General features: G+C 49.0%; 6 protein-coding genes across 6 annotated transcripts; 2 read left to right on the forward strand and 4 right to left on the reverse strand.

The window, feature by feature from the left end:
* Positions 1-1,125: 1,125 nt before the first annotated feature.
* On the reverse strand, positions 1,126-4,336 carry EI90DRAFT_2923627 (glycoside hydrolase superfamily; the record flags this gene model as incomplete). The annotated part of the gene is made up of 11 exons (XM_039054821.1): positions 1,126-1,661; positions 1,726-1,944; positions 2,020-2,235; positions 2,317-2,396; positions 2,479-2,528; positions 2,609-2,759; positions 2,822-2,908; positions 3,011-3,061; positions 3,341-3,408; positions 3,577-3,751; positions 3,867-4,336. 11 exons carry the CDS (start codon positions 4,334-4,336, stop codon positions 1,126-1,128), a joined length of 2,103 nt encoding a protein of 700 aa, XP_038915079.1.
* Positions 4,337-5,820: 1,484 nt separating this feature from the next.
* EI90DRAFT_3061779 (uncharacterized protein) lies at positions 5,821-8,121 on the reverse strand. The gene is made up of 2 exons (XM_039060588.1): positions 6,106-8,121; positions 5,821-6,037 (listed from the first exon to the last, which is right to left on the reverse strand). The coding sequence occupies exons 1-2, from the start codon at positions 7,788-7,790 to the stop codon at positions 6,013-6,015; spliced, it is 1,710 nt and encodes a 569-aa protein (XP_038915080.1). The 5' UTR covers positions 7,791-8,121; the 3' UTR covers positions 5,821-6,012.
* A 323-nt stretch (positions 8,122-8,444) lies between these two features.
* EI90DRAFT_3061795 (uncharacterized protein) lies at positions 8,445-10,235 on the forward strand. Its single transcript, XM_039060589.1, has 2 exons — positions 8,445-9,684; positions 9,754-10,235. The coding sequence occupies exons 1-2, from the start codon at positions 8,527-8,529 to the stop codon at positions 9,766-9,768; spliced, it is 1,173 nt and encodes a 390-aa protein (XP_038915081.1). The 5' UTR covers positions 8,445-8,526; the 3' UTR covers positions 9,769-10,235.
* Positions 10,236-12,915: 2,680 nt separating this feature from the next.
* EI90DRAFT_3155180 (uncharacterized protein) lies at positions 12,916-20,194 on the reverse strand. The gene is made up of 17 exons (XM_039065978.1): positions 19,904-20,194; positions 17,501-19,847; positions 16,980-17,447; positions 16,806-16,927; positions 16,650-16,754; positions 16,426-16,596; positions 16,083-16,361; positions 15,945-16,031; positions 15,782-15,891; positions 15,671-15,732; positions 15,297-15,615; positions 14,556-15,243; positions 14,362-14,497; positions 14,136-14,290; positions 13,448-14,077; positions 13,015-13,344; positions 12,916-12,977 (listed from the first exon to the last, which is right to left on the reverse strand). The coding sequence occupies exons 1-16, from the start codon at positions 20,099-20,101 to the stop codon at positions 13,189-13,191; spliced, it is 6,033 nt and encodes a 2,010-aa protein (XP_038915082.1). The 5' UTR covers positions 20,102-20,194; the 3' UTR covers positions 12,916-12,977; positions 13,015-13,188.
* Positions 20,195-20,205: 11 nt separating this feature from the next.
* On the forward strand, positions 20,206-24,489 carry EI90DRAFT_2996912 (P-loop containing nucleoside triphosphate hydrolase protein; the record flags this gene model as incomplete). Its single annotated transcript, XM_039056226.1, has 14 exons — positions 20,206-20,686; positions 20,743-21,687; positions 21,742-21,763; positions 21,811-22,061; positions 22,114-22,373; positions 22,421-22,568; positions 22,617-22,637; positions 22,694-22,734; positions 22,792-22,932; positions 22,989-23,631; positions 23,696-23,896; positions 23,943-24,035; positions 24,092-24,241; positions 24,296-24,489. The coding sequence occupies exons 1-14, from the start codon at positions 20,252-20,254 to the stop codon at positions 24,485-24,487; spliced, it is 3,543 nt and encodes a 1,180-aa protein (XP_038915083.1). The 5' UTR covers positions 20,206-20,251.
* Positions 24,490-24,559: 70 nt separating this feature from the next.
* On the reverse strand, positions 24,560-27,498 carry EI90DRAFT_3125021 (outer membrane protein Iml2/Tetratricopeptide repeat protein 39; the record flags this gene model as incomplete). The annotated part of the gene is made up of 18 exons (XM_039063775.1): positions 24,560-24,604; positions 24,654-25,145; positions 25,206-25,282; positions 25,338-25,472; positions 25,531-25,562; positions 25,616-25,800; positions 25,863-25,908; positions 25,957-26,054; positions 26,086-26,104; positions 26,159-26,221; positions 26,282-26,320; positions 26,371-26,419; positions 26,477-26,802; positions 26,869-27,095; positions 27,149-27,156; positions 27,217-27,246; positions 27,302-27,340; positions 27,408-27,498. 18 exons carry the CDS (start codon positions 27,496-27,498, stop codon positions 24,560-24,562), a joined length of 2,001 nt encoding a protein of 666 aa, XP_038915084.1.
* Between the last annotated feature and the right edge of the window lie 150 nt (positions 27,499-27,648).

Raw genomic sequence — 27,648 nt, forward strand, 5'->3', positions numbered from 1 at the left:
ACTTGGAACGACACTGTCAAGTATATTTGTGACCATCTCGAAAGTTGGCCACTCCATTTCTGCCATGCAGTCGATGGACCGCCAATTTACTGAGACCCATATCATGAATGGAACTAACTGAGTAATGGAGCTTCGTGGTAGCGCGCCAGCTGTGCATGTGGACAGCATCAAATGAACATGTACCGAAATTGCTTGTCTTTTCATCTACCGATGCGGGGAGAACGCTCGATCTTTCACTTAGAGCATTAACAGCTATCTCCCCCTCAATGAGATAAGCAGGCAGGTTGTTCCTCGCGGCGTCTGACTGAGGGCGGGTTCACATCCCGTGCCTCCTGCATGGCCAATCCACCTAAGCTAGAGAATTCCTCTTAACAAGACGTGCGACCACAGCGATAAACACAACACAAGTCGATTGTAAGTCCAGTTGTTTTGCAATGGGAATATGCCTGCTGCATTTAACTTGATCATCCAAGAACATCATAAAAGGTCCTGAAAGAGAGTTCGTTCTTGCCCGAACAAACACACAATACCACAATAACGGGTGTTGATAGGTTTTCTGCCATTACCCATGTGTAATCAACCATACACCTATAGCCAAAACAAAGATAGAAGTGGAGAACAAGGGACTCAGATCACAAAGAGTTTTGCCTCTCGAACTAAGTGTGGGGCTGCAGGAAGAGGAAAGCGATTCGGAAGACAGCATGCAGAGGGTAATGTCCATGAAGGTTGCCAAACCTTTTGATTTCGGCACTTGTGTGTGTGTGGGTGTGGACTTATGAAGTCGGTTAGGATGCGAACAAGGCAGAAAAGAGAAAGGTCGGGAGGTAAAGAAGGAATGAAACACTAATGAAAGGAAACGAGAAGACAAACCCACGAAGACCAAGAGAGAGATGAACTCGTGTTACTCGTAAGACCAGAAACGAGTATTGATTATGACACGTCTTGATGGCAGCAAGCGCGTTGTATTATGTATATTATTGTTGCCCCATGGAGATAATAAATCGGCTGGGGGAAATATAAAGTGGAATGGGAGGATTTAAACCACTCAACAGATGGAGACCCGGCTGCCGTGCAAGTGGAATGGAAGAGACGTCCACTCCCGCACTCCCCCAAGAGATCAAATCGCTATCGTAAGCGTGGGGATGGTGTGATAGTAGCCCAAGGCGGCCCGGCAGCAGCGGCAGCAACGACTTGTCCACCATTCCGTTTTCTCGCCGACCCTCCACACCCCGTCGGTATCGGCGCACTTACAGCACTCCATCCATTAGGATAACTACACCCCTGGATAGAAGTGTAATACCCGACGGTATCGCTTGAATCATACCATCCATCCCCAGGACTGACGGTGGATGCCACAGACCCAGTGAACGTCGGAACGGGTAACGTGGGCAACGAACCCGTAGGCGTGTACTGCGGCAACGCCTGGACGTTGTTGACGCTCGGGGACATGGTCGTTGGCGGCCAAGCACCATAGGTTTGTAGTTGGCCAGCTGCAATAGTCCCTGCACCTTGACCTCCTGTTTGCCAAGCTGCAAGTGGTGGCGTCCATAGCGTAGTCACTCCCTGCGAAGCGCACACTCCGCTAGCGGATCGAGGATCCTTTGGTAACCAGCCGTTCTCCCAACCAAGACGATAACTCCAATGGGGCGACTCAACCCGACCTAATAGATGAAAAAGAACCCTCAGAACCCACTACCCCCAAAAATTTCCATAAAGCAACCGTACCAGAAACAGAAGAGTTGCCAATCTTCCACGTCCAGAAGAACCAGTTTTGCAAGACATCCATCTGAGCCAAACCAAACGCCATTAACCCAGACTTCGTCGACTGATTATAATTCTCCCAATCAAGCACAGGTGCACAGCTCCCAATGCGAGTACTTGGGAATGTCGAGAGATTCCCTTCATACCGCGTCCCAAGTCCAACACCATTCAGGAAGAGGCCGCCTAAAACACATCAATTCCAATCCCGAGACTTGTCAGCAAGCGGGAAAGGAGGCACGACAAGGAAAAAGAACCCACAATCTGTGTACCCCAAAGACCACTCCCCGGCATTAACCATCCCAAAGTTCTGCATCGTCTGGTTGATCCTGCCTGCCCACGCACCACAGGGTCTCCCAGCCTGCTGTGAAGGTGGAGAAGGGTCCAACGCTTGGAAACACAAATACGGATGTGTATCGAGCATGATACGGTCGGCACCGGACAAGAAGCCATACCAACCGTTTATGGGGAGGAAACCTAAGAAGTGAAGACGAATCAGATAAGGAAGAATGAGAAAAAGACTCATTCAGGACAATGACAACAATGAAAAAAACTTACCATCGTGAATGGTGATGAACGGCCCTTTACCAGTCCCAACACCAGTGATATTTCGAATCATGTAATATGCTTGGAGGTAGCTAAAACCAAGAAAAGGTGAAATCCAGCAGTACGCATGCTCATGAGTTCCCCCAAACCAAAAATTAAAATGGTTCAACATACAAACTTCCAAGGACATCAATCCCAATACTCGGTGCCAGTGGTTCATTCACCTAGAAAAGAAAACACCATCGTCATCAGCACCCCAATCACCCCAAAGATGGTAAAATAAAATAAACCAAAAATAACGCACCAAACCAAAAACAGGAATTACAGGCGAATACTGAAGCTGCGAAATAAACTCGACAAGAATCCTTATAATATCCAACGACCTCTGCGCATTCGCGAGCCCCATCGTTCCATATAACCAATTAACCAATCCAAACTTGCCGGAATGATTAAACCTGTGTTACGGTCCAGCATGGCGTAAAGAAGTGAGGGGGACAGGGGGTTTAAAAAAACGTACGCATTCTGTGACCCCGGAATGGCGTGTAAATCGAGATTAATCCGAATCCCATACTTGCGTGCCCACTGAATCGCCTTCAAAAAGTACCTATTTTCCAACAAAACAAGAAAGAGAAAAACCGAGAGTCAACAAACCCGTCTCAAGCAGCGCACAAAGTGTTGAGGGTTGAGGGGGAAAAAAGGGACTTACTTCCAAGCGGTCCCCTCCAAGAACGGTTCACCTGGGAAGACCGATATCGCCCTATGGCAAAAAAACCCCGCCACCATGCAACACGCAACCACACCATCCAACGAGCCGCCCACGGACCAAACCCCAAAAAGGAAAAGCAAAAAAAGGCTTGGCATCAGTCACACGCTCGTATCTTTAGCAACGAGGCAGTACAAGATCAAAACAACAACAGCTATTCCCACGACTCGAACGAGCAACACCCGACCGAACAATCTCCGGATGTTCGGGAATCGGACGGACGTTTTGGGATTTGCAGCACCAAAGCAAGAGAAGGGAAAAAAAAAAACTCACCAGTATGGAAACGGAATCCGAACAAAGTTGAGGCCGGCAGCCGCAATGAGCGCGAAATCCTCCTCGGTCTGAAAACAAGTATCATCATCCAGTCATAATCGCCAACCAAAACAAAAAGGAGACCCGGCCAAATTGACACACGAGAAAGAAAGAGGCAAATCGAAGTCAGCTTCCTCAATTTCGGTGAACGGTGAAGCACCCCAAGAACCAGCAGAGGGAGAAAGAAAAAAACGTACAATGAACGTTGCATAGTGGTTCTCTAATTGACCTAAACCGCCACTGGCCTTATCGGCTGCCATGTTCGTACTGAGCGTCCATTCATCTATGGCGGGCGTCGACGCGTCTAGGTACTTCTCGTAGAGAGCGGGTGAGATGAAGGGTTCGGTGTTGAGCCAGCCTCCAAGGTTGACACTAGAACCAAAAGAATAAAATTAGTGATGGGAAGCAAGAAGAAAAGAAGCTTGGATGGAAGGTGATCGTCGAAAAACAACAACAACAACAACAAATAATCAAATGGAAAACGCACCCACGAATCTTGTTCGTCCCAAACTTGAACGTCGTATTCAAAGGTGGTGTCCAACTCTGAGCCTGAGCATTATTGTTGAATGGATCGTTCGGGTCATAATACCACGTCCCTGCAAACGAATTCCTGTAGACCATCGTGCTCCCATCCTCAAAGGTAACGACGCTCCCATCACCACCCGTCACACGGACGGTATTGGAAGGACTTGCACCAGAAGACGTACGAGTTGGACTACCTCCCGTCAATGAAGATCCGGAACCACCACCCGACGTAGTGTTATCCTTATTACTCGAGTGTTTCCGAAGGACGAAAAAGTATAAAGCACCAAGAGCGACGGCAAGAGCGAGAAGAACGGCCAAAGCACCGATAACGATATTCCTAATCCTCTTACGTTTCTGTACGTTCGGGGCCATATACTGAGCTCTCTTATCTTCCAGAGTTGCATGATGGGCGACAACTGCTGAATCATCCATAGGACCGGACATGTTATCCATTGGATATATCGAATTGTTGAGATGATGATCATCACGAAAGGAATCGTCGTAACCTCCCAAGGATGTAGAGAGATGACGGTCGCCGCTACCGTCATCAGCACCATACGTACCAGCATATGAAGCTCTTATATCTGTAGCGACGGGAAGACGTGAAACGGAATTGTAATCAGAATCTCTCCAGCCTGCTCGACTGCTGTTGGACGGAGTCGCGAAACCGGGACGGGGTCGTCCACCTAGTTCGTTGAGAGTGGGAATGGAGGAGGCGTAGGACTGTCGAGAATAGAGGTCTTCTGTTCCTAGAGCAGAGTAGTACCGTTCAGGGGGGAGAGCGCCTGGAGGAAGAAGGGAGACTGGAACGGGCATATCATCGAGGTTGGGTGCTGAACTAGGTAAAGTATGATGACGAGGGATGGACGGAGTAGGTGTTGGGTCGTCGTCGTCATGTTGAGGGACGCCTTGATAACTGTCTGCATCACCCAAGTTTCTGCTAGCTTGTTGAGTTGGTGGAGTGAATGCATCGTATTCGTTGTACAAAGGCTCAGGTTCCTCTGTTTGAGGAGAGAGTGTTAGCGGGAAAGGATCGAGACGTGGTGAAGGAGGCCCGATGGGCGAAAGAGGGTCATAGTCGTTGTTAGTGGCCATGGCGCAGAGGGAGAGTGAGAAAGAGAGAAGGTGAGAGAATTAAGTAAAAGGAGAGCGGAGGAGGACGAAACGAATGTTTGCGTCTTTAGTGTTCAATCAGCGGGAACAAGTTTTTTTTCTTTTGAATTACATATGTATTATCATATTACAGTAATTCCCTTTCCAGTCCAACTACTCGAATACAACCAAATCCCGCCCATATCGCCTCAACGTTGAGCTCGAGTCTGGTTCACAAGTTGCCTTAGATATTACCAAATAACTTAGATGTACGTACACATGCGAATGTGCCCGCTCAATCATAAATCCGACCCGAAAACGGCAAACGCCCGTTGACGTTCCCACAGTCAGGCAATCCCCCAGAGCTTAGACTCTCCCTCAAATGATGATTAGCGCTTGACCGATGATTCCAATAAGGCTGGTAACCTGTCTAGGCCGATGACCATAGCGATGCCCAATGGATTGCAGCCTGCAGCAGTAATGGAGAAGAAGCTTGGTCATTCTCAACCTGACTTTGCACTTTCTCCGCTACTTGTTTTCCCTGAAGTTGCTAACATATTGGCTCAGCACGCGGACTGTGTCACTTGATGGGACTAGGTTCACCGAATTTTATTTCTTCTCAATTGACCTCATTCAGGGAGCCGTGGAGGTCCAACCTACTGAGTCTCTCTGATGCCCTAGTACCAGATACAACGTCAGGGCCAAACGCGCCCGATATTGAACTTGTCAGTTTTCCTGCAACATATTTCCATGCTGGTTCCATCCCCGTTGAGCCAGGTGCAAAGTCATTTAGCATAGTGAGCAATCACAGTACTGACGTATGCTAATAAACATATGCGAAAACTACTTATGGCCTGAGAGCCAACGTTCTATAACATGCACCAAGCCACATTATGAGTGGGAGGCCCAACTAAATACGGTCCCTGCTTGGGTCCTCTAAACAGTAATACAAGAGAGAACACAACACCGGGTGGACATAGAAAGGTTTGACCCCATTCCATAAAGAGATGATCATGCTACGAGCTCATGCGCTTGTTGGATCTACAAACAATCGTGTTCAGTGAAACTGTGATAGCAAGAACCCCCTTGCTATGTACGACCCGACCTACCTTCCACCGAAATTGGGGTGATTTGGTTGGGCATCACTTTGCCTGCCCTGACCACTCCGATTTGTGATGGTTGAGGGGGTGGGTGTGTCGGGGCTATCTTCGTCGACATTTCGCTCGGACACACGAAGGTGCCGCGGGCTGTGCGAAGCAATGTTGGGAGCTAGAAAGTTATGTGGTTGACTGCTGGTTGAAGGTGCATGTGAAGCTGAAATGGTGTGCCAGTCCGTTATGGCGCGTCGGCTGATCGGTTCAGGTATTCTAGGCACATTAGCAGCATAGCTCGGGCTCCAACCGGCGCCACCTTGAGGAACTTGAGCCTCTCCAGGTTCACCTTGACCAGAGGACCGATCCTGGTCTCTCACAAGGATACCGATTGTGCTAACATTATTAGTTATCTGCAGCTGCCTCCTTTGTGTTGAGAAGCGATGGAGTGGTGATTCAGCTGATTCCAATGGAGGCATGAGAAGACTCGGAGAAGATGGTGTTCCGACAGGTTGCAGTGGTAAGTCTGAGGGAGCCCCCGGAGTGAGTGGCATTCCACCTGAGTGAGCGGCAGGCATGGATTGAAACCCGTGAAAAGGCCGTTTTTGGCCTGGCTGGGGGGTGAACATCCATTGGGCACTACCGCGGAGATGCGGTGTCCCGTCGACTCGATGATCGCTGCTCAAGTTGCTTGGGGCAGGGAAATCGAAGAACGGGGTGTACGAGAGTGTTTCCCCAACCCGATCAGCTGAACGGAGTTGGATTGGACTCTCGATTTCACGGGGCCCAGTAGAATCGGTGTTTGTAGGGCTAAGGCCTGGTAGGTAAGATGCGGCACCAAATACATTGGGGTCTTTGGGTTCGGGCATTGGAGGGAATCTCAATGCCACAACGTCTTCAAAGAGACCACCCATCGTATCTTGGGGTCTCTCCATGTCAGCATCTTGTTGGGCCACACCCACACTGCTGTTGAGAGAGCGAGTTGCACGCGGCCACGTAAGTGACTTCTCACGCACTTCATCGTCAACCAAGTTGCGAATGTCTGTCCAAAGCTTGGCTGCACTGTTGTCTAGAAAATTTGGGGCAAATCCCGACTCGACATGAATCATCGGTGTACCTATGCCCATCATCTGGTACAGGTACATTCGAAAGCCTACAATGGCAATGCCATATAGCACACTCGGACAATGTCTCTTTTGATAGGCATCGATCATGTACCGATAGAGTTGATCCACCGCTTTCTTTGTGTCCTCCTTCCTATCTTTAGCAGAAAGTGGCTTATTCTTCACCTCTATCACCAAACAGGTGAGGGAATCCGAGTCTTGATCGAAAAGTTCTGTATCAGTTACTACGGTAATGTCAGGTCGCAGCAGTTCGCGTTGATCCCGCTTCCCATCTTCTAGTGTATACTGCTGCATAGGCCTGTATAAACTGTTTTCAGGGAATACGGCGTTCACAATGGCATTGACAGGGCCATAAAGTATTGTCTCGTTGGCGGGCCTCCCGATTCCGAAATACCTAGAATGCTGTTTCCTTTGTCTCTCCAGGACGCCTGCAAGGCGACCTTGGTCCACAGCGGGTAATCGAGTCTGAAATATTTGAATTGGGCTATTGAGAGATGATGAGGGCTGTGCTTGAGACGGCATGGCAGACAGGGAAGATGGCAGCACAGGGGTTGGGTTTCGATCATGAAGTGCCCGCATGCGCCCCACTTAAAAGCCTGGGCCGGCTCATGTTTGATCATCAAATCAGAAGCATATGATACGGAAGCGATATTTTCTGTTGTGGAGTAGCATGCGGCAGCTTTCAGAAGCTGCCTCTGTGGTATTGATTATGAAAAACCATGTATGGGCGGGGGACATGTTAATAGCCAGGCTGATATAAGTACACCACGGAAATGGAGTATTTGAGGTTGAGGAATACACAAACCGTCAGGCTGGAGGAATGAGAATCAATGAAACGGCCCCCGTCCTCTCGGTCTAAACAAGGCCCGTTGCGTCAAACTGGCAGCAAACCATGTCCTTTGAAGATGGCACGGGCGATCGAAGTTACGGGGCATGGTCACTTCGGCACTTGCCCTTCCCCACACGGCAATTGACGAGTTGGCCTTTCTGCATTATATTTACAGAAGCTGGAGTTCTACTTGGGCTGATCCAGTTCCAAGTGTCGGCGTTAGGGGTTTGACTCGTCATGACCAAGGAGCTGCGACGAGGATTGGAACATCCCACCCACGCGAAGGGTCCAGTGCGTGCATCCAGATCCTGGAACACACTCCCTTCGGATATTATACACGAAATTGTTCACTACCTCATCCCGTGTCACTTGTATCCTGGGGATGATGGCTACTCACCTTCCCCAAAATTTGTGACGAGTTACATCCAGAAACGTGCCACTTTGGCATCTCTCGCTCTCGTCTCCTGTAATTGGGTCGACCCTGTGATGCGTGGCCTCTATCGTAAAATCGCAATATTCATCTGCACCGAAGCATCCGTATATTCTCTCCACGAATCACTCAAGTCCCATGGGAGCCTCGTTCGAACCATCATTCTCGACTCTAGAACTCGTCATTTGAAGGACCGACCATCTCTCATTGACCACTTTCCCGATCAGCTGGCTCGGTTCAATCAGAGGGCGATACTGGTGAACGGAATTATCGCATCATGTTCGCACCTGGTGGGCTTGGAGAGTTTTGGCTGGTACGATGATGCCTTTGCCGAACTCGCCCAGTTCAATGACAACTTTGAGACTGTCGTCGCTCCTTCAACCTCCATGAAACATTTTACGTGGACAAGTGGGTGTTATTCACACGGGCTGCGCTGTGCTCTCCAGCACCTTTCTCGGACATTAGAAACCTTGATTATTTATGAATGGGATCCAATCACTCGCATGTCCATATTCGGCCGGCCTTTCACTCCCATCTCGCGCCTCCCTTCTCTTCCACGACTTTCAGAAATTCGTCTTAAGAAAACCTCAGGCCCCAAATTGCCTCATATGCTTGAGCTTCTTAAAAGTACAGAGTGTCTCGGGGAAGGTGAGAACGTCACTCCCCGTTTACGTGTGCTAGAAGTGCAGCGGCCACACTATTTAACGCCCAAGGATTTCCTATGGATGATACAGACGACAAAAGCATTTTCCAATCTCAGGACGCTGATTCTTACCTGTCGTCCGGTCGGCTCAGACCAGTTCCATATCACCAAAACATGGGAGTGGCATGACTATTCCGAACTCCCTTGTGCACTTTTCCAAAGCTCCCCACATTTAGAAGAGCTCTCGCTCCTCAGTCCAATTCCACTCTCTTCATTCTCCAAACCGCCTGAAACACTTCGCATATTGCGCACCCTGATTTGGCGGAGTTATTTTGGGCCGCGTGAATTCATGCGCTTCCTGGACTCTCCATCGAGTCGAAATCTGAAACTTATCGAACTACAACATACCTCGAGGACGGCGATGGCGAAGTGGAAAGTTGAGGTGGAAACTGTGTTGCAAGTCGGACGTCGTCTTGGGAAAGATATCATCATCCCGACGGAAATTTATCCCGAGCCCCAATTTAGACAACCTGGTGCAATAATAACCAGGGTCACGCGGTACAGTCGCTCTGTATGTATTCTCGTAGTGGACAAATCCATCCAGAAACCTCGCAGAAAGCTGAATGTCGTCTTGGAACAGATGTCGTTATACTAATCTACCCTCTCTAACACCTTCCACGCCATGGCCGAACAACCTACGGTGACAATAAAATGGGAGAAAGTGCTCGGGTTACACTTCGCACCTGTGCCTCTCGTTTCATCGGATTCATGGTACTCGAGGGCTTGGACAAACAGCATTTCACCAAAGTACGGACCCCCCACCACGCCGGAACAGGTGCACGTGAACAAGAAGTAGCCATTCTCGATCTCGAGGGTCACTGAAATACGGGGTACCCTCAACGCAATTCCCGTCTCACCTGACTTGGGCTCCATGCGCCGTCCGATCCTCGTTCTCAGGTGGGTATGATTGCTACCACCGGTATGGTATTACCAATAACCGAAGGGTGATTCTAACTGCGGGCTTTTTCAAACAAATTTTGAGGTCGTGTCCGCGATCCTAGCCCGCAGTATCATCCAATGATGGCGCGCAAAAGTTCAGGTACTGACGCTATTGCGGTGGGGTCCCGCGATAATGATCATCAGGATTTAATGAATATCTGGTGCAGAGAACCGCTGTAGCCACTGAATGATGCATGTTGTCGTCCACTATTGTGAGCAGGTTATTATTGATACCACGATAACTGATGGACCTTCACCGATGCCTGATTAATTACACGCTCCGTTCTGCGGGGATGCGGGTTCCAATGAGTCTCCTTTCGTTGTGGAATGGAAATTACCAGGAAAAATCCCACATTTGTGCTCGTCCTCGGAGTTGATACATATGCATATGAGATTGTTCAGCACTTACATAGTCGAGGTGCCACATACTGACTTTCATAAGTTCTGTCGATCCTGCGAAGCCTTGTCAGCAGACTGCGGCTCTCATCAGCTTATGGTACGGATTCGTTCATTTAGCGTGGCCAGTATGTATTCGCAATGGTTGACTGCGACACTATCGAAATTTGCTGTGGACGACGGCGTTGAACTAACAGCCCTCACTAGCACGGTATGGGTGGCAGCCAATTACACTTCGTCACTGATCCAGGCTCGTTGATTGACTTAAAGAATGTACATTGTTGGCGTGGGTGCGTTTCTCACCAGAGGGCTGGCTGCGTTCTAGGTGAAAGTTTTGAGTCCTACCCTCCTGTGACGGATACATGCAGCTCACGCGTTTCCACGGACCCTCAGATTAGATCTATGCCCTCTGCTTGCTTGACCTGTGCCTTACACTCTTCGTTGCTGTTCAGTGCTGCTCATTGAGACTGGTCACAAGTTGGTCCGATGCCGATCCATAGACGGCAATCCTGCTTATTTGATCGTCTAACCCTTAGCAGCGAGGATGAAATATATCTGCGGGGGTGACGAGGCTTTGGCCTCAATCTGCGATAAATATGAAATTAGTGACTGCCCTCGCGGAAAGTCCTTGTGTATCAAGGGAGTCGTTGGTTGCATTCCCCTCGATTAGTTGTCAATTCTCTCGCTTTTACAAGATCTCGACGAAGATTAGGACGCTCTGGGGGATCTCGCTCCGTTCGTATTCCATTGGGGTGGCATCGATATCGCTCAAGCGGCCGAATACATCTTCTCGTCGATGTCACCGGAAAGCGGAGAAATTCCAGCCTTCTTCATCCTCATACCACCCACGAGCACCATCGGGATCGAGGGTTATGGCATGTGCGTGACTAGAGGCCCTGTCTCTGAAGCTACACCTGACGCCGCCGGGACCGGACCCGACGGCGTGCTACTGAAGGCAGAAATCCGCCGAAGCAGAAGGCCTCGGCACACACGTTGGAAGGAACCTACGCGATGTTTATACACCGAAGATCTGGCGAACTATGAATATTCTATGTTTTTTTTTCTTACCACCCGTCATTAAGCATCGCCATTTTCCGCTCTAAGGACTCAGTTAATAATTTCAATCATTCAAAGCTTGTGCAATGCTGTATCCTCTCCAACACGCCCTTCTGGCACAAGTTCATTTCGAACTGCAATGTCCTTAGTGGAGGCTGAGATCCTGCCTAATGTCCTCCTGAAGGCCGAACGGGCTACCCAGAAGACAGATTCAGCGCCGTTTCCTTTCACTGGGTGCCGACGGACCAATAGTTGTAATTCCATATCGTGTGCTCGCTCACATGGTAGATGAAATGTCATCCCAGTAATGACAGGTTATGTGCAATATTATTAGCTCTTGTCCACTTCCCTGAGGCTGATCGCCTGCCTACGCTTGCCACAATTCCAAAAAGGCAAAATGCTGATTCTTGCTGTTGCCATTACAAGACGTGTACGTGACAGAAGAGTGACAGCTGCGTTGGATGTAGTGGATCTCTCCGTAGAAAGTCCCGGCTTATTCCGACGAGGGAAGTGTCTCATGCCCAAGCCACCACTAAGCCGCTCAACTTCTGCAAGGACCTGGGTAAGAATCGCCCATTCAGCCATACATGCGACGGTCAGGCAAACGCCAGCAGCTATGGAATGATCACAAGTAGCTTCCGAAGCGCCCTCCAGTGCATCTGTCTGAGATGCATCAGCCCACGCATAAGCTAACAGGCTCAGTTGGACCAGCTCCCGGCCTCCCCAATCCCAATATCCCCGCCAGTCCGCCCGGCATAACCCCCATCTTTAGCTGGTAAAGGCAAAATGTCGCCTCAATCCACTCGCCCACCCAAAACCCGACACCATGGACCTACGGATATTTTAGCCTGCAGATTCGAGGCTGCTCCCAAGGGCAGGCGTCTTCGGGAAAATTGGAACAACAAATTTCAGTCCGATCTGAGTCCTCCGTCTGGGGTCCCAGATGATCGTGCCCCGCCCCATTGGCAAGTCCCGCTTCATAGCTGATTATGTTCTGCGCACGATAAGATGTACATAACTCACCCAACCCATCACTCTTTCCCCGGCCCACGCCTCGGGATTGATGTGTAAGAGCCAGTTCATTGCGAAATTAAAATTAAACAAATGAGTAGACTCTAATATGCAAATTGACGCCAAGCAGAACCAAAAAGGTTCATTTGTGCTCAATCCTCAGGCTCGATCATGCATGTACCCCGACTAACTCACTCGTAGTTCAACAAAGCTCTCATGCTCAAATTGGCTGTTGAGCGCCCCCCACTAGCGTAAATCCCTAGCTCTGGAAGTAACATGCCAACAACGCCCTCCATCTTGTACGCGTACTCGTTCACAAGTCCGCATGCACATGCGATGCCGCGCGCGCGCGCAAGCAACGCATCCTTGTATAGTATCTTTGACCAAATGCAAAAGCAGAACATGTACACACGTTTGTGATCACACGGTCGACAAGAACATGTCTCTACACGTGGAGTTACAACGAATGAGAATGAGAAAAAATGCCATATTGTACAACAACGAAAACAGCAACGAAAAATGAAAGAATTTAAAAGTACATACGAATGGAGAGAAAAAGAAACCAACGGATGACTAACGAGAACGCGCAGAGGATTACTCAGCCCCCAAGCCATCATATCTTCTTATATTTCTCATCAATATCCCTCTTAGCTCCTGGATCCAGCGAGTTTCTCAATCCGAGGAGCGTCTTACTCACCGCCTCGCTCGCGCCGATCATCGGCTTGAGCACAGCGATAGGTACGGCTCGGACGACAGCTCGAACAGGACCCTGATTCAGATCACAGACCAACAAAGAAAAAGCGAAGTAGAAAGAATTTAATGTCATATCAATCAGCTGTTGATTTACTCTCATCCAACAAATAAAGGCTCACCTCCGCGCCCGAACCCGAACGCTCGTAAACCTCCATCGGCACAGCCAAAATCGTCTGAGCAGCCGATTGTAAATTCTTTCCCAAGCTCACATACGCACTCTGCAAACCCTCCCTCACATCCCTGGGTTGATTCGCATACCGGCTAACAACCTCGGGTGGTGTCCTACCTGACACCAGTAAATCTTCAAGTTCCTCTTCATCTGACCATGAATCCTCCACTACACCATGTAACTCCGCTCTGGTCCATCCTTCCTCATAGCCACCACCAGCGGTGGAGTACATCGAAACATCGCCGGCACCACCTGCCCCAACGGCTCTACCCCCAAGAACGTTTTCTGCGTGTTCAAGAATGATTTGAGTCCCATTTGCCAAGCGTGCACCAAGTCTAATAGCCTCCATGGCTGTACTCTTCACGAACGACGTAGTACCCTTCTGCAGTCCTCTGATAATTCTTCCATCTTTCTTGTACTGTTCAATGGGAAGTAGGACGAGATCCGCCACACCCGAACCAACATTGACCACCGAGCGAATGGGCTCGATACCGGAGATGACGTCCGCGAGTTGATTCGCCTTTACGTCTGGAGACCAGAGGTCATTCAGCATGTCAAACATCCGTGCCCAACCTGTGACCTAATCATGATACAGGGTTTAGGTAGGAAACGAATGAAAGATATCTAGTAAAACTCACTCCAAACATCTCTATGTGTCTCAGAGTCATTTCCGATCCATCAAAGTGGAAAAAGTTCATCAATTCGAGCGTACGACCTTCTTTCAACGCCCTGTAGTCCACTCGTTTGGGTTTATAATCCAACTTGATCTCCACCGGAAAGACATCGACGTGTTCTGAAGACAAATTCTCATCGTGAACATGGGCTGAATGGTCAAGGGTCATGTAAGGAAACAATTCGGCTCACGGAAATAGATTTCGCTGCTATCAGACTCCAGCTCTTCGGGTGCCTGAGGAGCATCCGGATCTTTGAAAGCAAAGAATTTTTTGATGAAATCGAGTGCATCCTGGTCCACATGAAGGCGCAAAGGCAAGATCTTCGCCTATCATGCAAGGTAAGATAAGTACCATTATTGAAAGGAACGTTATTTTCCGACCAACCTTGAGTCTAGCCTCTTCCGAAGGATTACCTCTGACCGGTCGAACACTTAGCAACTCAATCCTCAGCATATCTGACCCAGTTTCCCTAACATTCCCCTTCAAGTCCTCGCGCATTTGAGTCAAAAATTTCCTCCACGTAGAAGACTTTATGTGATCTAAAATCTCCACATCTTTCGACATCAAAAGGAGCCTAGAAGCTGTGTCCGACCTGGCTCCGTATCCGTCATATTCTATCTTCGCTCCAGCGAAACAGAGTTGAACTGAAGGGTGCCTCGATCGCTTCAAGTTCGGGTTCCTTGAATCACCCGGGTTTTCTTCCGCGACAGCGTTAGAAGCCATTGGCTCGCGATGCAAGGATTGCCATGAACTTTGAGTGGCCGTATCATCGAAATCATCTTGGAGTTCCTCGTCTATTGCTTCCATGAGCGCGTTGGGTTCGTTGATGTTCACTTCTGGGCGAATACCAATATATACGGAGTTGAAGAGCAAAGCGTGTGTTTCTTCGATGCTATCGTCTGGAACTTGACCCCCTGCTGCCACAAGATGTCTGATCTTGAGCAACTTGCGGCGCATCGTGCGTACTTCGTCATCAACGATTCGTCGCGTGCGGTGCCAGTCGAAACCAGAATGAAGGGATAAAGTTATATTGCAATTCTCTGCACGGATAACCGTCCGCAGTTCCTCATGGCTGTAAAGACGGATGAGAACTGTCGACCAGTCAAAAGTATTGCTCGAAAGCACCTGACTGTCAGATCCTCGGGAACCAAAGAATCAAAATAATTCTCGACAGGTCTCAAGCCGTTCGGCTCGAATATTCGAATCGTTTCGCCACCAAAAGTCGACACGATGCTGTCTGGAGCATCCTGGGTCTGCGCATCATCGTGGAAGCTCTGCTCATCTTCCACATCGTCTAAATCTTCGTCTACGATATCCCTCACGCCGGCGGCGGCACCAAAGGATGTATCCAAGTAGTCTGCATTGCTAGGAAGATCGTCGTTGATCATGTCAGCCATTTCTCCGAGCTCTGAGAGGTCCCGAAAGGCATGTTCGTCTAGACTGGCTACAATCCGGGGCAATATTAGGACGAGGCCACCATCCACACGATACGTACGGACCTAGAAGGTCGCTCGACCCCCCTCGGCTAACCATCGGTGGTGCTCGTGGAATAATCCTTGGCCTGTACGAGCGAAATCAGTGACCGGATATCGTAAATGGACTGAACTCACTCCTCATCTGGGGGTGATACTCCATTGGAAAAGTCAGAAATGAACGAAGATGCAGAGGACAGCGAGTCCGCGCATATGCCAATCAGCAAATTCATGTCTGATATTAACACCTGTTGAAGGTGACCTGGGACTTCGTCCGTAGGAGGCAAATAGAACCACATACCTTATTTGCAACTTGATCAGGATCAACATTGCGCCTTATGTCAGCTACCAATTCGTTGAGCTCTACTAGGGGTGCGAATCCAGTCCTCTGTGCCATCTGCATCAGAAAAAAAAAAAGAGAAATGTTGGATTCACGCGCCTTCCAATAATCTGATGCTTGGAGCAATTTCCCAGGTCTTGAGCCACGGCGAACGGCGTGGGAAGAGGAAAGAGTGTCGATGCAGAATAGCCAAGCAGAAGTAATTTCAGTCTTGAAACGAGATTCGGGCGATTTTCCGACAAGATCGGCAGAAACATGTGCATTATTGAAGGCCAAAACGATTGAGCCGGGGTGGAGGGGTGCAAGTAGCTTCACCGAAAAATCTTCCACATGAACGGAAAATACTGTTCTCTCGCTCGGTACGACTGATTCAAATGCCTGAAGATAGGAATTTGATGTAAACGAGCCATCTCAATGGACGGAAGAAAATTCGTAAACATACACCTTCCGGAGCCCTCGCATATCGGCCGATATCGTCAAACCATGAACCCTGGCCGAGAAGTTGGTACGTTGAGCCCCATAAAGAAATTTTGATGCGAGATTCCTTGGCTGCTTTGTCACTCATGTTCACAGAGGCGAAACGAATCTTGACCATTGGCACTAGGTCAACACCCTAACGACCTTTATTTGAGTCATACACAAACTCCTGGGTGATGAAGGACGCACAGGCAGACGCTGGGTGGTCAGATACAATAACGCCGTGGCTTCGTCATTAGCTCCGGTATCAAAAATGTGGACATCTATGATCGAAAGCTGGATTATCATTTCATCCTTGATGACTGTAAGCTGAAGCGGCATAAAGATCAGGTAGTGTCGACGCACCTTACCAGAGGGCTTTGAAGTCAACATGGCATCGACTTCAAACACGTCTAAATTCACGGGTTTGGAAGGCAAACCCGAACTGCCGGACGCATCGGACCTAGGTATCCACAGCTGTATAGAGCCTGGACAATTCAATTTAACGCCCCGTCCACCAAAGCGACGAAATTTGACAACCTTCAGTCACGGAGCACTTGATGCACACTTCTGTGGAGTTCACGGGATTCCTCAATGATGATGCGGTGTTGGCTCCGCTTGTTGTTGTAAACGAGCTAGATAATGACTTAGGACGCCTTGAGAAAAATCTGCTCCCGATCAAACTCGTATTGTGACTGTAGAATATCTCTCGCGTTCTTGCTTCAGCAGTCCGGGACTCTGCGAAGCGTTCAATCCATTGAGCTACATCATCCGCCCATAGCTGAACAAGGTCGAGTTGTGGTTTTCCCAAGGATAAGCGGATCGACGGCAGTGCCGCAGCCACATTGACAAGAGAACGCGAATTCCCTTCGGTCAATATGGTTGATTGGGAAGCCGACACGTAAGGTAGGAAAGGTTTGTCTAGGTCATTAAGACGAGTTTCTGAAGGGTGTGAGGAGGATGGTGGAGATAGTGGCCCAATGCTGAGAACCCCAATAGCAGTATTCTCTAGATTCACAGAATTCATGAGGATGCTGCCATCAATCACAAGGGTCACATACCTGGAGGTTTAGCAAAAGCTAAGCAGATCAATTCCCATTCTATTCGGAGAAGGGGACACGATTCCGCCCCGTGAACGATCGAAAGATTCGGCTCAAATTCAGGCTGCCTATCTATTGAAGGAACCATAAATACAGCACGCTTTTGGCCTCTTTGTCCACACTCCTGCCCGGATTGAGACCCACCGGTAACTGCTGATATCCCACATATGTCAAATGTCAAGGCACCCGAGCGTCGAGGCAAGACTTGGCCGCGAATCACTGTTGGTGGTGTCCGCAGTTCGACCCGCACCATTTTGATGCTGATTAAGGTCCCAGACGAGGAAGACGGGGATACTGGATCGACTAAAGGAAGATCCAACTGACGAGGACGAGGTGTGTCGAAGGGGAACTCCTCGGAGTTTGCATCCTGACCTTGATCTATGTCTAAGATAGGACTCTCATCATCACTATCTGGATCGGAATAGGCTTCAAGATTGTCATCAGATAGACCCTGGAATATCCCGTCAACAAACGGCATGGTTTGCATAAGAGTATCGAGGTCCACAAAAAGATGCAGAGGAAGAAGGGAAACGGAGACGGTAAATATGTCCCCTTCAATAGTTTCATGGAAAACCATCGATTTGGTAGTGCTAGAATCAATAGCAGGAGCATTATGAGTCATTTTCGGGGGCAATCGTGATTTCCGCCACGCTGACGGTTTGAAATGGGCACCTTGGTGTTTATCCCATTGGGAATCACTAGTAATATCGCCGACAGGAAACATGCGCTGGACCAAGGCGCTGCTGTCCCTTGGCAGATAATGCGATGTCAAAGCGCCCGGAACCGGGGTGAGGTTTGGGTCAAAAAGGATAATAGGAGAAGCGATACAATCCATTTGACAGTCAGTCAATGCATTCCCCGATTCGCGCGGACTGATCAGTGCCATGTAGAAGTCCGCAAGGTGACCACGTAGAGGTAATCTGCCATTCCTGTCCCGCGAAGTGTACTGACTCCTGTCCAAAGCGGACACTGCCTCTAAATCGTCAGCCTGGACTCGGAGTTGTTGGAAGAATGGGATGTTACGATAGGGTTTTTGAAAGAAAGTCGACAGGTGGATATTAATGGGAAAATGCCCCCCCGACGGATTCGAAGAAGTGGCCTCACATTGTTCCAAATCCAACAGGAACACGCTGACGAATGATTTCAAACGTAGCGACAGTTCAAGAAACTTTGAAGGTGATGGGGGAGGTGATGACTTAGAAGACTTAGATGTATGCGTAGGGACATCTTGCCTGGAGAAACGATGAGAAATAGACAGCAAAGAATTCAACTGATATCTTTGGAAAGCGCAAGCAACGGTCCCCAGTTGCACATTGATGGAGATCCATTGATTATTTGAGCCTAATGAAGGAGACTGCGTCTGCCCTTGCACCCTCGAGGCCTGTGATTCCACGCCGGCGGGAATAGGGTCCCGAGATGGGGAAGACACGGGCTCAACAGTTATGAGGAGTTCGGTCATTGATAACATGGTTGACTCTGCTGAGTCACAAGTATCGGGACCAAGCGGAAGGGACAGAGCACTCTGGTAAACGCTGGGTGGCGGCGGCAGTGAAGCGACACTCTGCGACAACATCGTCCGAGCGGCATCGTCGTCATCGGAGCCATCTGATGTGAACAAGGAATCTTCACGAACGGAAACATTTGACATTGATTGTACAGGATGAGGCGCGAGATCTTTCATGGTGATGGATAGCCCATTTACCCGCAAAACCCTCTCCTGACCGGTACAACTAGGCAACGAATCATCACAGGCGGGACCAATGGGACCATATGAGAAATCGGGGATGAAAACAGCAATTTTGCACCTCTCGTCGATTATCGAAACATGAGCATTGAGGACGGAGATCTTCAAACGATTGATGAGCCACTCTGTCAGCGAGGCGAAGACAGATGCTCCTTGAAAGTCTCCCTCTTCATCGCCATCCTCGGCGTCATCCTCGGCGTCACCGCCGGCCATCATGAAGGGGTCCAAACCGCCAGGCACGCGAAAGGCACCTGTCTGCGTAGCGTTCCCTGCGTTGGGTGCAATCGACTCCCGCAGTTTCAGAGTGTCTTCCTGACCAAGCTCTTGGAGCACAAAACTCTCTGCCAGATTTGAAACAGACTGCGACAAATTCCGGTCTAGTGAGCCAGGTTTAAGGGCAGATGGATCAGCTGCCCTGGGAAGCGAGAATGTGGTGTTCAGTGTGTCCAATGATACAGTAATGGGAGCACTCCATATATTCGACCATGGAATGTTAACAGTTATTCTCCCGACAAACCCATTTCGGAGTTGGAAAGGAAGATCACGGATCGCCTCGTTTATAGTCTAGTTTCAGTCGGACTTATCTGTCAGTTGACAAGGGCCACATGGTACACACTCACATCCGTAGCAAGATGAACGTTGCTAATTTCAATCTGTCCATTACCTATCTGAGCATCGATCTGGAATGCATCAAGTTGGTCTGGATGGACGAAACGTCCGAGGGCTCTCTTGAGAACGAAGGAAAAGAATCGTTGCTGTAAGTTTAGGGGCACAGATGGTAGAGCATTGGAGATTGTGGATTGCAGCCAAGAGAACATGTTCGGGCCTTTGTATCAGGTGGGTGATTGATCGTCTCGCGCTGCAACAACGATGTTGGGCTCGAAGCCCCTGGGTCGGGAAGCGTCAGCGGTGGCAGTGCAGACTGGCACTGCCTCGAGCCACTCACTTGTCCGACTCCGAGTTGGACCATGGAAAACAAGGCCGGGTCTTCAGAAATCATTGATGAAGAGCTCCTTTTCTGCGCGGGAGTCGTCCATTTATGTTATGCATGCACTCCACCCGAAGAGACACTGAGCTGGGGCCCGGTGACAGCCCCTCTTCGAGTCGCGGACTTCGTACAAGAAGATAGGACTTTGGTCAATTCTCTGAACCGTTCCCTTCTCGTGGGGAGTGTTAGGCTGGATGGGCTCTGTCACCAAAAACACTTCACCTTGAGAGTCAAGCTGGTGCCAATCGACTTGCCCAATCAGAGCAACAGAAGGCGCAGCCTTCGTTTACCAATTGAGAGGCGCAACCAAGGCCGGGACATAGAGCTTATATTGTCTCGGACTGCCAGGTCACAACCTGATTGGGATGGGCTTGCCATTTCCGCCCCTAGTTTTTTGCATGAAGATGAAGATGGCGTGAGTCATGCCTGAAGCGCGACGATCACTGCTTTTTTCATCGGTTCACCAAATAGGACCATAGGACACTCTCAGAAATTTTCTCTAGTTTGCCTTCCCCCATTGTTGATGATGCTTTTCTGAGTGAGGCATCCCGCCGACTTATCCAATCCATATCACACCACACAATCCCTGGATTTAGGTCACGAACGAGGCTGTACCCTTACCAGAGACGCACCCTAGCACGTCTGTTGCACCAGGAAATGGATTCTAAACCTCATATCGACCCAACCTTGATCAAGCTATCGTCCTCACCATCCAAGTCGGGTCCCCAAGAAAGATCTTCCCAACTGTTTTATCTTGACCCGGTGGATTTCATCCTCAGGAAAACCCCTGATCTGTACGTTTGCTCAAAGGGTGGTATACTTGCTGAGGAACTTGGGATGGGGAAGACAGTCATCGTGCTTGCTCTGATCCTCAGTACTAGAGATGATTTCCCAGAACTGCCGCGAGACACCATCCACTTATGTGAACCCCTGTGGACGCCGGCTTTGCACAAATACTCAGCCCCCCTCCATTCTCCGACGCCAAAAACGAACATCCCCAGTCTTACTGACATGGTTCTGCATAAGATCAGAACGTCGGATTTGAGGTGCCTCCCCTGGGACGAGCTCCTGCCAGAGCATCTTTATCGTGTTCTTCTGAAAAATGTGCCGTTTACTTGGGAAACCAACGAGAAAGACTTGCAACTCTCTGGCTTCGCTCAGTCCTCGCGGATTGAAGGACAGCGGAAGGCTTCAGTCGATCCGCATCGTACAGAAAACCAGAGTAATTCACTTCAATGCACCACTCGCGGGAGGATTTTCATATCAAAGGCTACACTAGTCGTTGTCCCCGTTATGCTACTGAAGCAGTGGGAGGGTGAAATAATGAAGCACACTGAGGATGGCGCGCTCAGTGTCCTCACAATTAGGAACAGGGGGGATGTTCCGACGGTGGAAGATCTCTCAAGTTACTACGATGTAAGGCATTCATTCATCACTTCGAGCTTGGATGTTGTTGATGATTACGGCCAGGTTGTGCTAATCAATGACCATGGTAAGTAAGGTTACGCCTTCTTGCGCGGTGGCTGACTTCTATCGCAGTTTTTCCCGTCGTAATGAAGGAAACTTCACGTTGTGATTGTCCAGCCTCCCACCCTTGCCCATCGCCGTTCCTCCACATTCGTTGGAAAAGGCTGGTCATCGATGAAGGAAATATCTGTGCACATCATTCGCAGCTTGTGGAACAATTGGCTAGTTTGAATACCGAGCGAAGATGGATCGTTACAGGAACACCGACTGCTAATTTAGTCGGAGGAAACGTTGGAATGAAGCACGATGTTGCCGAGATCACTGTGAGGTATCATTGATTCTTCAACCAATTATAATTCATGTGAAATTGTGCAGGAGACTCGTCCTGAATCCTTATCCCCTCGCACAGCACATCGCATCTGGTCACAGATGGACCGGGCAGACATCAACAAACTTGGTGTTATGACTGGGTCGTTTTTATGCACCCCACCCTTTCACCGGACAATGGAAGGTTCAAGCGGACTGGCCACGTTCCGCGAAAGGGTCATCGAGCCGCTTTTTACTAGCAGGGGTTCAAAATGGGGTTCTCGTAAGGTGTTGGAACAAGTTATGAGCCTGGTGATAGTAAGACACAGGTATGTCTTGAGGCGTTGGTTTCTCCGAATCGCCAACATCCTTCCAGAGCAGAGGATTTAGATCACGAGTTGGATTTGCCTCCATACACACACTCTACAATTCTTCTTGATTTGGATTATTACGCCGCTAAAACCTATAACATGATGCAAACTGCCATTGCCGTGAATGCAGTGGACAGTGAGAGAACTGGACCGGTTAGTAGCTGGGCTCCATGACTTAATCCATCTGATCTGCGTTCCCAGGATTACTTGTTTAGCCCTTCGGTATGACTCCAATGCATCCAGGCAAAGAGCCTTTTTTTGATAGTTCTTCTGGATAGGGTATCGGTTACTTAAGGGGGCTGACGGAGAATATCACTCAGTACGCAAGTGCTTTTCTAATGGTGAATTTGGCCCTAAAGCCTCCGGATTTTCTTAGATCCCTCTTTTGGCATTTCGACGAGGATCTTTTTGATGTGGACAAAGCAATTCAGCGTACACTGAAGGCAATAGAGACGGCCAAACAGCGATCACTTAGTGCTGATGATCAAGCATTGTTATTGGACGCACTCAAATACCAGTACGGGGCCAGCCTTCCAGTTAGAATCAACGGCAATCCTGATTTGTCTTTTCAAGACAGGAAGCGGCACAGGACCAGTTCTGGCGTAAAATGATGGCCCGCGATGACATCCCATTCAGAGTCTACTCGCTACCCATCAGTGCCACTAAAGTCCTGAGCAAACCGTACTATGGTGGAGGGCATAACCCCTCTATGAATAATAGCGACACAGGAGAACACTCTGAGATAGCAGCCCGTCCCTATCCATCTAGTTCCGCCATGTCGGCGGATATATTATGCCCCTCAAGCCTTACTATTATCAGGAAGACTGTTCAGCAATATGGTCCTCTCATACCTTTATCGCGCATCATTACCGCGCAGTTGCATGATTTGGGACAACGGCGCGTTGCCTCTCAAAAGCCGGGCTCTACCGCGATCTCACCAAACAAGAAGTCCGCAGAAAAACCTCAGGGAGTACCTCTTGTTGGATTGGCAATGGGTTCTGCAACACCTGCCTCTCGCAAGCGGACAGACCGCAAGATACATTCCACTGTCAACACATCCAAGCCTATCGAAGTGATTAACATGGAACTTAATACTTCCTTGCACAACGAAATGCAATTAGAACCCAACGACCCCGAGCTTATGACCGAGGTCTCTTTTGGTTCAACTGTGATCGGCCCTTCAGGCTCTACGAAGCTTGACTACATTTTGTCTGAGGTTTGCTCCCGAACCACCCATACACTGAGGTTGAGGACGTTGCTCTTACTCGTTAACCCCTCAGGTTGTCATGCACTCACCTACCGAAAAAATTCTAATATTTTCCGCAATGCCCATGACACTCGCCCACATTTCGGAAGCCCTCAAGATGATTGGCACCGATTTCCTTGAATTCAAGTTCGGAAAGACACGCTATGAAAGGGAGCAGATTGTGACTACTTTTAAAACCTCTGACAGTGCTCGTGTCCTACTAATGGAACTGAAGGTTCGTTGATTGCTCGGCTGAACGCTGGTTCTCATAGGCCCTCTAGGACGGTGCCCGGGGCCTGAACATCACTGAGGCCTCACGCATCATCTTCTGCGAGCCAGTGTGGACACTAGATGTGCAAACTCAGGCCATCAAGGTGAGCGTCGCGCGTGTTGATGTCCGCGGTCTGAGACAAACCTCTTGTATTCCCAGCGTGCACACCGTATCGGTCAAACGAAGCCTATCACGGTGAAGACGCTCGCTATCCGTTCGACAGTCGAAGAGGAGATCATGAAACGGCGGCAGCCCGGGAATAATTCAAAAGACGTCTGTGCTGACGAAGGAATGCGCGGCTTTATCAAGGTTAGTGCAGCCCCAAGTCCCACATCTCAACGTTCGTTAAACGCTTCTCCTAAGAATCCGAAATTCATTGGTTATCGAACCATTCACCATGCACTAGAGTCCGGTTTCCCCCTGCTCGATGCTGTGTCTAGAACTATTCCACGTGCTCTGCCAGCGAAAGGGGGTCTAAAACGTAAAATCGAAGGAGAGGATAAATTAGGAATGAAACCCAAGAAACGAGCCACTCTGCGCTTCGCTGATGAGTAAGTCCATAGTCGACTGTTGGGATGCTGTATACGTAGGGACATGCATATGCTCAAAACCACGTGTAATTCGATATCAAAGAGCAAGGTCTTTCCGCCTGAGCTCCAGCTCGTCGCGCAACTGGGAAAGTGGATTAGATACTTCTAAGATGATCTGTGCACCAACGTACCATCGTTATTCTGCTTTCAAGTCTTGACCCAAGATCCACGTCGCTTGTGCCTCGAGCTGCCAGATCCAGAGATTGTGTCGCGGCTGCAATTGCATCGCGGAGAATCGGCTTCGAAGCTTCCAAAGATAATCCTTTAGATTTCGATTCCGCCTCTCTCATTACCAGAACCGCCAATTCAAAATGTGTCGTGTTCCTTAACCACGCCATCTCTAGCTCTTTCCCTGTTTCAGACACCTCTGTTAAGAATTGGCGGGATACATCAAAATCACCAGAGACTCGGTGTAGGATACCGAGCAGGAGCGAACGGGCCGCAAGCTCGTCCCGAAGAATGAGGTCTGGGTTTGTCGTGTCTCGGAGGGTGTCGACGGAAGTAGAATAAGGTGACTCTATAGCGGGAGCGGGGCTGAGTTGAAGGAGATCTATGATATGCTCCTGCGCTAATTTCTTCGAGATTCGCCCATGGGTATTCCAAGTGATGCCAAGTTCTTCCGCCTACGCCACAATTCGGGCTTTAGTGATGAGCTGCACGCAAAAAAATAACCAAAGACATACGGGCGATAGCTTGATCACATTTATGTATTCATCCTCATCCCCACCAAGAGATACTTGTTTTCGTTTGTAGGAGGCGACTGCGACAGGTGTTAGATAATTCAACGGCGAAAACTGAGTCAGAGAGAACCTTACTCCTTTTGCGGATGAAGACTTCAGTAGGAAGGTCCTTCCCTCCAATTTTTTTGCCCACCAGAAATCCCGGGAGTTTGTCGAGCTGCTCCTGGGCCTTCTGATGCCCTTCGGGTGTATTCAAGCTAAGATAGCAGCCTTTGATGAACGTTTTTGAGTAAGCCACCGCCCGCACTGAATCAGACGTTATCCATACCTGCAGCTAAGTAGGTGTAGGTGGCGTAACTCCTGATAACAGAGTAAATTTATTCGTGGCGAAGACGATGCGTCGAACGACGAACCAGTTATTGAGTGTCACGAGGCGAAGGAACATCTCAGCGGATTCTTCATATCGTCTTTCCGCTAACAAAATCCAAGCTAATTCGAAGACCAGTATAGTGTCAGCCTGTTTGAAATGATTCCTTCTCTCTGGACCGATTCCACGTTGAAGAGTGGCGATAGCTGCGGCGTTGTCGCCAGTATACCGCTGCAGTTTAGCCTTGAAAGTGCTCGGTGACCGGGACAGGAAATAATTGCTTCAAAACTCACTCTATTTAGTAACCACAGTGATCCATCTGGGTATTTCGTCTCCACTCTGTACATCTCATTAAAATCGTGACGAAAAAGGAGTTAATCTACTCACTTTTTGAGAAGCGCATCGTACTGGCTCATTATTTGCTGCTCGTCTGCTTGATATCCTGAAAGCAACAGGACACTGCCGTAATATGTCATGAGGGTAATCTGTGATGTATATCAGTAGGATTACCAAAACCTTGAATTCCAGTCGTACCCTTTTCAGGATTATTTCAGTGGCTGACCGTCTAAGTCAAGAGTGTAAGACTCACGCGGCGAATTGAGAATGGGTGTCATCTCCTCTTGTGGCGACAGTCAGTGCCCGCAGACCCAACCTTTACAGCACACGAATTGGTTAGTGGGTGGAATCCCTGGGAAACAAATGTAACAATCACTTTCTGTCTGATGTAAATCCAAAGACGCCGACGACGTTTCTATGAAAAGAGTCAATAATTTGCTTTTTGCGGGCAAGCCGGACTCCTACCTAATCCTAGGGGGAAGCAAGGAAAGGACTAGATTAAATAGACCATAACCTTAATGATATAGATAAATACCACTAAAGAGTTCAGATGAGAGGTCCTCACACTAACCGAATGCGACACCAGAATAAATTAGATGTTCGACAGGGTTCTCAGGGATGACCTGATAAGACGAGTCGCTTCTCGACACTGGAGTTATAGATCTGGAACCGCCCATCCAGCGGCTGAACAGATTACCGGAAAGAGGTGATAATGAGGTTTGGGACGACGTAAATTTCGGCGAATACAGAGGGGTCGGCGATCGGGTCCTTAACTGCTTTGTAGCTTCGTCCAGCAAATCCGTCTGCGAAGATTTCTCTGAGATTGTTGGAGTGAAAACATCATCAATTCCGTTTGGGAAGACGACTTTATACATGGAAGTAAATCGCGAATGGGCACTTTACGGCAAGCGAGGTTGCAACCTTGTTCATAGCGTCCATACAGGAGAATTAACGTTAGCTCACCTGTTAAGTGAATACAGGCACTTCGCGTAACCGATATAGGACTCCGATAAGGCGTTTGTTAGCCCTAAGAGTAGGGTTGCATCTGCTGCAACCACATCCCATTCGAGACCTGCTGCATAGCGTGTTCCCGTTGGTCCTGCCCTTGATGCCTTGGCTATTTTTCCCTGCTGCCTCGCACAGGCTTCAGCTGCCTCCAAACTTTCCGAGGCTGCGCTCATCAGGTTCGTCTAAAGAGCCGCGAATCAGAAATAGTTGTCAATCCCGACTAAACTGATCATACTTCAAGCCCTGAGAAATTCAATCTTCATTAAGCGCTCAAATGTTCACACATCGAACGCAGTGACTCACCTAGCGCCGCCTGGAGAAAAATTGTGACTCCTGCGCCGAGAATAATGAGATATCGGCAACGCGCCACATAACACGTTCAAGTTACCTTTCCCCATCAGATGAAAAGGCGAAGATGACGAATCGACTACGAAAGAACCCCATTAACACCTCATGGCCGCTGTGAATCGAAGCTACATTCATCACATACGCACATTGCGTTAAAGCACCGTGGAGATCGTCATTAAGAATAGTATCAAAAGCCTTGGTAGCAGACTCGAGGTCAGAAAGAGTAGCAGAAGACATAACCAGACGAGACGGGGGGGGTAATTGGGAGGACACACAAGCAATCGCGTGTCTGGAGTATTTAAATGATGGCGAGAGGCGCGGAAGATGTTTATGCTTGTTTGACAGCCTCGCTTGATTCAGTACACACAAACAATCATCAACAGAAGG

Source organism: Cantharellus anzutake (genome assembly GCF_015039405.1).
Source record: "Cantharellus anzutake strain C23 chromosome Unknown EI90scaffold_30, whole genome shotgun sequence".
NCBI lineage: Eukaryota > Fungi > Basidiomycota > Agaricomycetes > Cantharellales > Hydnaceae > Cantharellus > Cantharellus anzutake.

Bases quoted from the DNA above. Each gene is read 5' to 3' on its own strand.
- EI90DRAFT_3061779 (XM_039060588.1), bottom strand. From the start codon at position 7,790: ATGCGGGCACTTCATGATCGAAACCCAACCCCTGTGCTGCCATCTTCC. The intron at 6,038-6,105 runs GTAGGTCGGGTC...GATTGTTTGTAG, and splicing joins CACCCCAATTTCGGTGGAAG to ATCCAACAAGCGCATGAGCT.
- EI90DRAFT_3061795 (XM_039060589.1), top strand. From the start codon at position 8,527: ATGCGTGGCCTCTATCGTAAAATCGCAATATTCATCTGCACCGAAGCA.
- EI90DRAFT_3155180 (XM_039065978.1), bottom strand. From the start codon at position 20,101: ATGTTCTCTTGGCTGCAATCCACAATCTCCAATGCTCTACCATCTGTG. The intron at 16,362-16,425 runs GTATGTTTACGA...TCCTATCTTCAG, and splicing joins ATGCGAGGGCTCCGGAAGGT to GCATTTGAATCAGTCGTACC. The intron at 15,733-15,781 runs GTGAGTTCAGTC...TCGCTCGTACAG, and splicing joins GTATCACCCCCAGATGAGGA to GCCAAGGATTATTCCACGAG.